The sequence below is a fragment of the Oncorhynchus clarkii genome, chromosome 13 (assembly GCF_045791955.1).
Source record: "Oncorhynchus clarkii lewisi isolate Uvic-CL-2024 chromosome 13, UVic_Ocla_1.0, whole genome shotgun sequence".
Lineage (NCBI taxonomy): Eukaryota > Metazoa > Chordata > Actinopteri > Salmoniformes > Salmonidae > Oncorhynchus > Oncorhynchus clarkii.
In genome coordinates, this window is record NC_092159.1 from 46,934,300 (window position 1) to 46,943,493 (window position 9,194).

Genomic DNA, 9,194 nt, shown 5'->3' on the forward strand with positions numbered 1-9,194 from the left:
ACCTGAAATAAAAGCACAAATTGGTTCACATCCCTATTAGTGAGCATTTCTCCTTTGCTGGGGACAAAAGGACACAAAAATGTGCAGTTTTAACATAAGGCCACAGAGGTCTCCAGTTGAGGGGACATTCCTGTAGCATGCTGACTGCAGGAATGTCCACCAGAGCTGTTGCCAGACAATTGAATGTTCATTTCACTACCATAAGACACTTCCAACATAATTTGAGAGAATTTGGCAGTACGTCGAAAGGCAGTACGTCGAAAGGGCCTCACAACTGCAGACAAGTGTAACCACGCCAGCCCGAGACCTCCACATCCGTTGTCTTCACCTGTGGGATTGTCTGACACCAGCCACCTGATGAAACTGAGGAGTATTTCTGTCTGTAATCAAGACCTTTTGTGTGTGTGCGCGTGTGTGGGGGGGGGGGGGGGGGGGGGGGGGGGGGGGGGACATGCTGATTGGCTGGGTCTGGCTCCCAAGTGGGTGGACCGATGCCTTCCCAGGCCCACCCATTTCCTAGGCCCACCCATGATTGCACCCCTGCCCATTCATGTGATATCCATAGATTAGGGCCTGATAACATTTAATTCAATTTACTGATTTCCATATGAATTGTAACTCAGTAAAATCATTGACATTTTCAATTATATTTTAGTTCAGTATAGTTTAGATACCATGCAGAATAGAGATTTACAGATCAAAATGCAGTATTTCAGAGAACCAAACAGTGGCCTAGTTTATGCTTCACAACGCATTTCTAAATTGCCTCTTCCATACTTTGGTTTTAGGCACGTTCCTTATATCAGGAAAAAAACACACAGTTCAACTTCCCCTTGCCCCAGCTGTTTGGAACTCCTCTCAGCACTTCGCTGTTCCTTGTAAAAGTTATGGCATCCCAGTTTCTTCAGACACCTTTAAAGTTGATATGACAAAAGCATTATCACTCCTGTAAGTACTTGACAGATTCAACATGCTTTTCTAAATGACATTGGAAACTGCAAAACCTGTGTTATTCACAGTCACAGACTGTAAAATTGGTATACCATAATTCCACTAAACACAGAAAACAGTCAAATTTGCAGAACCATGAAATCAGACCACACGCTGAGCTCCTCATCTCCCAGAGTGAATAAAAGCAAACTATCTTTAAGACTTCATCTGTGTTTAATGTTAACATATTTTATTTCACCTTTATTTAACCAGGTAGGCCAGTTGAGAACAAGTTCTTGACTGACATTGTGTAACATTTGATAAACTTCAAGTACTCCAGAAACAATTAGGTTCGTATTGCTCTTCCCAAAAGTGTTCTGTATTACAAATGGGATTCATCATGAGCATCACATAATACATTTCCCCTAATTATATTATATGGCAATCTACTAACATTGTGTTTATCATGCCTGCATTTTCTGGAATGCACACCATTCAATGTTCATCTGAAAATATTGGGCATATTCCATTCTCTTCTAAGAAACATAACAGGAATTAAACTCAATCATTGTGCAAATGTTTGTATCCGCAGCCATACCAGAGGCTGGTGGGAGGAGCTATAGGAGGACAGGCTCATTATAATGTCTAGAATGGAATAAATGGAACCGTACCAAACAAGGAAACCACATGTTCGACTACATTCCATTCATTATAATAAGCCAATCCTCCTATAGCTCCTCCCACCAGCCTCCTCAACTGGATATCCATATTTATAGTGGCACTGGACGACTTAAGTTCTTATCATAAAACACTCTTAGTGTAAGTTAAAAACACTTGGTCCAAGTTAATTTAGCCTTAACATAAAAATATACATTAAACGTACTAGATGAAGACCTTAACCCAGGAGAGTTGAACATAAAGTAGTTCTGTAGTGTACCTGAGTGTCAGTAGCACAACCCTATTGTCAGGAGTTGTTGTTCCCACCAGTCATTTACTCACTGTATGTGCCAATCATACATTCATCCAGTTCAGTCCTCTCACACTATTTGGGAAAATGGCATTGGTTATGTGACAGGTTGCAGCTTGGCCTATTTTTCTGAGTGGTTGTTGTCGTCACGAGAAAAAGCTTTCAGGGACGGGAGTCGCTCCGCTGCTCTCACTCTTTCTGCCAGAAACCTGTCAAACTCTAAAAAGGAGGGAGAAGGAGAAGTTGCCTTAGGCGGGCTTTGTTGGTCTCAAAGAGGGATTACTCAGGACTTTGTAATAGTACAAGGAAGCAAACTAAACTGTTGTTGTATCTACATAGCGATACCCAGGGAGTGGATGAGAAATAGACGCTCACCCTCACTTGTCACACCCTCTGAATCAGCCATGTCGTCCTCCTGTGATACACATAACACACATGAAAGCCATGACTGTTGTGTTCACGTCAAGTCACATGTCCAAACAAAATTTAATATGTTCAAGAATTCAGGAATGTTCCATTTGCTGGGGTAAAGCATAAAGTCCATAAAACCAAATTAGAGAGGGGGTGCAAGGACTGGCACTGGTATAACATGGAACCAAGTTGGACTCTGCTTGTATACCATGACATTGAGTGAATGCTAACAGTGACCCACCTCGTCCACATCCAGCCACTTCTCAATGTCATCCATCACAGACGTCTGACTCACAGGGATCTGGGGGAGTTAGGCAAGGGGTTACTGTCAGGATGTACTGTAAGCCACTGTTTTCTTGTGACCGCCAGACTCTAGAGTACCATTACCGTTACATTTTTTCTTTGGCAATCTACACATAACCACCATTCAAGCATGCTGACCCCTAGTATTCTGATTGAAACCAGTTTATTTTAGACAGGGGAAACAAGGGATCCATTCACCACACCAAAGGTACGGCAGGGAAAACAGAAGAGAGTGGGAGTAAATTAGCAAGTATAGTAATGATTCAGAAGAGTTATGATTTAAAAAGGGATACTTGGAGATTTTGGCAATGCCGCCATTTTGGACACAGACAAAAAAATGGTGTTAGTGAGTTCATATGGCTCTGGGGAAGTAGATAAAGGGCCTCATTGCCAAAATCCAGAAGTATCCCTTTAAGATGTGCCAATACACACCATCTATCAGTTTCAGAAATGAACACTTATTACACTCAACACATGAATGCAAAAATCAAAGTAAGCTAAAAATAACCAGATCAGGCACACCGGAAAAAAGATCATACAACCATCTCAGTACAAAGATGGAAGGAAACAATCATTCATTAAAATACACACTAAACATGCTTGAATGCAAAACATCCCAACATAAGCCCCAGGGGTAGAATGCAAATGGAATGGCACTGTGCCAGCCAATCAGACCCACCATTCCCTTTTCCATCATCCAATCAAACTGTGTCGAGGAGCTGAGGGGGGTGATGTCTGGGCTGTCACCCTTTACACAGATATACATTTTTATTTATGAACATAGATACCGGTAGACATGCATGCCATAACACAAAACCATTGGGTTATGAACAAGGAGACAAAACAGAGACAGAATCTTATAGCACTAACAAAATTGTGGCAAGACACAGATAACATTGTTTACACATAGCAGACCAACACATTAACTAAGACACAGGGTTATTGTACATATTAGTGACACTTAGTAACACTCCACAGGGCATAAGGACTCCATGGACACAAGCAATGCCCTTCCTAAACAAACATCCTTGCAAATCTGTACTGGGTTAAATAATTCTGGGGTTACTGACCGTTCCAGTGTTCTGTAATCTGGTGTTCTGTGCTTGAGCCAGACTGTCGGCAACACCTTCATTCCGCTCACTGAAACACATATTTCACTGCTTAGAAAATGATGCAGTTTACAGTGTACATACAGTAGTAGAATAATAGCCATCTCCACAAGTAACCATTGGCCATAAGTATGAACAACTTTATTGGAAAACCAAATACAGAGGAACATTCCTTCAACATTTGGATTGAAAATGTTTGCAATTCTCTCACTAGCCATGTAAGCTTGCAGTTCATGTCAGTCTCCATTCATAATCCTTATTGACAGAATGAAGGGCACAAATATCTTGAGAGAGATAAGCAGCCATCCTGAGCCAGTCAGGTTCACTTCCGGTCTAGACTAGTGCACCACCTTAGCTGGAGCAGGACTGTTATAACCTAAACAAGCCAGGGACTGACAAGACAACCACAGCACTAGTATATTTGTCATACAGTACTAAGACAGGAATAAGTCTTGAGACCTGCTTTAGAGACCTGCTTTAGTAAGCTCCCTCTCACTCTTGCTATAAGTCTGAACAATCCATTCTACCATGAAAACTAAACATGGACTTTTGTTGGAGCTGTCCATTACCTCGGTCTCAGTTGTGTCTGTGAGATGCTCCTGTTCTGTGCAAATTCATCGAATTCCCTCATACCTATGGGGGAAAACAGGGTAAGAGAATGAATTGAACTATAGAGACACATTGAGAACCTCTATCAGAGGAACACTGTAGTTACTTACTGAGTCCTGTCATCTGACTAGACACTGTGTCCACTGTTGATCGGCTGAGATGGCTGTGGGTGGGAGCTGTAACAACAGGCTTGATTGCTGCGCTGAGGTCAATAAGGTTGACGTAGGTTGGGCTCTAGGCGATTGGGAAAAATGTGAAGAACTTGAACAGTACATATTTCTCATCCAAACATGCATTTGTGATAAGGGTAAAGGACCACAGATGCTTAAGAAAAAGCACTTACCTGCTGTGTAGCTCTTTGTCTCTGAAACCTGGAAAGGAAATAATGAAAATCATACTGCTATCATAGCAGGAATTATTGACTGCATCTGATGTTGATCATTTAGGACAATACCTCTGGTAGCGAGTGAATGTGGCATTGATTTCGTCATTTGCAACCAGCAGCTCCTCGGTCAGTTTCTCCTCACTGAGTCTTGGGACTAGCTCCATTATCTTATCCTGCATGTCTTTACATGCTGCATACAACTCCTACTGACAGAGAGAGAGAGCAGGAGATACAGAGAGTCAGCAAAAAGACAGCAATGGACAAAAGAGAGATGGATACAAACAGATGGCATGTGTCACAACCATGGATGGACAGCCATAGAGAGCCCAGCGAGTGAACCAACTAACCTGAAGCAGCTCTGTGTCTGAATCCTTGGCTGTTGCTGGATCCAGTTGAGACATCATATCTGACATCACTGTCAGGTTACCTCGAACCACTCCCAGGTCGGTCTTCAACTTTTTAACCTGGAATAGGAGTCAATGGCATCAGCACTCATATGCTAAATTGTGTTGGGTTGGCATAATACTGTAAAGCATCAACTTTTATTATAAATTCTGAATGTGAAACAAGTAACTGTGAAACATCCACAGTGCACAAGGTCATTGGATTTTAAAGTAATGCCCTGGAGTGAATTCAGCCTGCATGCAAAAGATTGTTGTGTTACTAAAAGAAAAGCCATGCCATTTTAGAGGCGTATGACGGGAGCATTCCAATCACCTGATAAGGTGTGAAGGTGAGGGGTCCCTGCTCACTCTGTTGGGATGCAGGAAGCTGTGGTGATATGGGGACAGGCCTGGGGGATGAGGGTGCAGCAGATACAGTGACAGGCCCGTTATCAGGCACAGTCTGGTGGACAGAGCACAGGGACCATTTGAGTTAGAGACTAGTGTTAGGGAGTAGGGAGTTAAAACAACTTTAGAGAGGTTTAGCAGAAAGTTGTACTCTGTATTTGTCAGTGAGGAAATGCATGCATTTTCACCAGTCATTGTTTGAAGATATACCCTATTTGGAGTGTGAATGGGGGAGTATCCGTCTAGTTCAGTCATGGGGAACTCCAGTCCTTTCCGTCTCAGGTCCTCGTACACATAGACCACGCCCGTCAGAGCTGGCGAGCTGCGGAATGCGTCTGCCCATGCCTGAACAATAGACAGACACACATCATAAACAGCACACACCCGACAATAGCTAGCTTTAAATTCCAACACAGCTCTGTGACTTACTGAAGGTATGAGTACCAATGCTATCTCTCACCTGTATAAGGCTGAGCACTCTGTCATGCAGGACCAGAGGGGGATTGTTCTTGGGTAAGATGGACCTGACAAGAACCCCCTCAACAAACTCCCTGGTTGAGACTAGCACATGGAACCTGTGGCCACAGTTCTTCACACACGCTTCCAGTACCTGAGAACCAACATGACATTAGAGAGATGGCGAGAGAAAGAAAGTTAGGTTACAAGTTCATGAAGAAAAGGAAAAAGTATGGTGAATGAGAGAGGTAAATGTGACACTCACAGTCAATGCCAGCATGACCTCTCTGAAGTTCTTGTTTCCAACAATCCTCTTCTTTATTGCTTTGTATGCATCTCTAGGCCTGTAATCATTGTAGGTAAACAATCAACTTCAAACAACAAGAGCACAATACAGTAAGCCGTCAAAGGAAAAAAATGGTCCATTATGTCAGAGGATACACACCCCTCCTCTGTCTCATTGATGATGTCACAGATGTCCATGTTGAGGGCCCAGTCCTCCGACTGGAGACTGGAGCTGGTTGCATATTCTGAGAACAAAAACAATTGAGACATTGCACTTTATTTTGCATAAAATGACCTGGAAGACACAGTCACTGTGACCAGCATTAGGTTCCTTGGCAGACGCTTATTAAACCATTTAAATGTTCTGTCTTCATTCCTCTGAATAGGAGGGGATAGAAACAGGATTTAGCTCAGTCGAGAAAGTAGAACAACCTCTCCTACTTGTACTGTCTCATTGTGGTCATATACATTAAAATAGGCAGATTGTTTTTCCATCTATAATTACATCACGGGGGAGTTTTCAAGGTTAAAAGATAAAATAGTAGGCCACTTGTAAGTCTACATAAAAACAAGTTGGCAAGCAGATGAATTATTAAATCAGCAATGTTACTCACTATGAAACAGCGACAGTATGCATTTTATTCTATTATTTCTTAAAGGCCCAGTGCAGTCAAAAATGTGATTTTTCTGTGTTTGATATATATTTTCACACTATTAGGTGGAAATAATACAGTGTACTATTGTGAAAATGGTATTGACCTTTTAGTGTAAGAGATGTTTGAAAAGTCTAACTGAAATAGTTGCCTGTTTTGGTGGGATGGCGTTTTGGTCTACCTGGTAAATTAGTTACTATATATATATATATATATATATATATATATATATATATATATATATATATATATATATAAGAAAGAGTTCCAAACCTCTGCAAATAACAGCTAGTTTTCAGTTTTCCTCTCCCACTCACAGTCCTAGCAAAATTATTGATAGAGCAATTTCTTATTGTTAAGAAGTAAATTGTTTATTTTTGACAATTTTAATATAAAAACATTCACAGTAAGGTACTGCATGGTTACACGGAAATTATTTGATATCGAGAAAAAAATGGCTGCATTGGAACTTTATTAAATTCCCGTTTCTTAAAATTAGGTCACGAAGGAAAGGAACAACTTTTCACCGCCCCACCCAGAGCTTGCCAAACGATTGGTCTATAGACCACCAAGAATACCCAAACTGGCCAATTAAATTGAGGATTAAAACACTGTAAACCCGCCTCTAGGGTATTATTGTGCGGTGCAAGTGTCAGTCAAGTAATAGCATAATCTAATCTCTTCTTCCACTGTCAATCTTGATCAATTAACTAACTATAAACAAGCAATTGTCAGTTTCGTTTCTTATTAAATACATAACCAATAACGCCAATTTCCCTTTCGATAGCCTACCGATTATCTAGTGGCGTTTTATGGGGTCTGTTTTCCAACAGTAGCCTACCAATGTCTCGAAGCGAGTCATGTCCGATGCAACAATGTAAATTATCTACAAACTCACCTGCCAAACCACTATAAACCTACTTTATTAGTTAAAATGTAACAATTACCTATTCGCTGGCCCACCGGTGTAGTAAACGGGTTCCCTGTCAGAAACTCCATCCTTCTTTCTACCAGTCAAACCAAAATCCAGAACTGCGCTTCAGTCGTTTCCACAGCAGAGGAGTTCTCGCAAAAAAAACTGAAGCAGCACAAATTAAATTAAATTAGGTACGTCATCTGTTAAAGTGAAAGTTACATTCACTGGACTATTGTCTACTAATTGGGAATTTATACATTGCATAAAATAAGACAATATTAATACATTCAGAATGATAGGGTAGCCTACATTTGCACAGAAAGGGACAAAAAAAAAAACTATTTAGCTATGGACAAAACGATAAACCATCTTCACATTCTACCCCAGCCATCAAAATACGCGGACTATGAAGTTACACTACATGACAAAAAGTATGTGGACACCTGCTCGTCGAACATCTCGTTCCAAAATCATGGGCATTAATGTGGAGTTGGTCCCCCTTTGCTGCTATAACAGCCTCCACTCTTCTGGGAAGGCTTTCCACTAGATGTTGGAACATTGCTGCTGGAACTTGCTTCCATACAGGCACAAGAGCATTAGTGAGGTCAGGCACTGATGTTGGGCAATTAGGCCTGGCTCACAGTCGGCGTTCCAATTCATTCCAAATGTGTTCAATGGGTTGAGGTCAGGGTGCTGTGCAGGCCAGTCAAGTTCTTCCACACCGACCTTGAGAAACCATTTCTCTATGGACCTCGCTTTGTGCACGGGGGCATTGTCATGCTGAAACAGGAAACAACCATCCTCAAATTGTTGCCAAAAAGTTGGAAGCACAGAATTGTCCAGGATGTCATTGTATCCTGTAGCGTTAAGATTTCCCTTCACTGGAACTAAAGGGGCCTGAACCATGAAAAACAGCCCCAGACCATTATTCCTCCTCCACCAAACTTTACAATTGACAGTATGCATTGGGGCAGGTAACGTTCTACTGGCACCCACCAAACCCAGATTTGTCCGTCGGACTGCCAGATGCTGAAACGTGATTCACTCCAGAGAACGCGTTTCGACTTCTCCTGAGTCCATTGGCGGCAACGCTTGGCATTGCGCATTATGATCTTAGGCTTATGTGCTGCTGCTCGGCCATGTAAACCTATTTCATGAAGCTCCCGATGAACAGTTATTGTGCTGACATTGCTTCCAGAGGCAGTTTGGAACTATGTAGTGAGTGTTGCAACCGAGAACAGACCATTTTTACACGTTACGGGCTTCAACACTCTGCGGTCCTGTTCTGTGAACTTATGTGGCCTACCACTTTGCGGCTGAGCCGTTGTTGCTCCTAGACATTTCCACTTCACAATAACAGCACTTACAGTTGACCGGGG

The 9,194-nt window shown here is 41.9% G+C and overlaps 1 protein-coding gene across 3 annotated transcripts; it reads right to left on the reverse strand.

The window, feature by feature from the left end:
• Positions 1 to 1,159: 1,159 nt before the first annotated feature.
• On the reverse strand, positions 1,160 to 7,964 carry LOC139423992 (target of myb1 membrane trafficking protein). Of its 3 annotated transcripts, none has more exons than XR_011635894.1 (16): positions 7,847 to 7,964; positions 6,407 to 6,491; positions 6,227 to 6,305; positions 5,966 to 6,115; positions 5,716 to 5,850; positions 5,432 to 5,560; positions 5,062 to 5,178; positions 4,784 to 4,917; positions 4,673 to 4,700; positions 4,440 to 4,563; positions 4,290 to 4,353; positions 3,682 to 3,751; positions 2,550 to 2,609; positions 2,273 to 2,312; positions 1,713 to 2,116; positions 1,160 to 1,547 (listed from the first exon to the last, which is right to left on the reverse strand). XR_011635894.1 is itself a non-coding variant. In XM_071175666.1 (16 exons), exons 1-16 carry the CDS (start codon positions 7,896 to 7,898, stop codon positions 2,019 to 2,021), a joined length of 1,434 nt encoding a protein of 477 aa, XP_071031767.1. In that variant the 5' UTR covers positions 7,899 to 7,964; the 3' UTR covers positions 1,791 to 2,018. The 3 variants fall into 3 exon arrangements, 2 of the variants coding, with proteins under 2 accessions (XP_071031767.1, XP_071031768.1); XM_071175666.1 differs by lacking the exon at positions 1,160 to 1,547 and adding an exon at positions 3,291 to 3,359 and having other exon boundaries at positions 1,791 to 2,116; XM_071175667.1 differs by lacking the exons at positions 1,160 to 1,547; positions 5,432 to 5,560 and adding an exon at positions 3,291 to 3,359 and having other exon boundaries at positions 1,791 to 2,116.
• Positions 7,965 to 9,194: the final 1,230 nt, after the last annotated feature.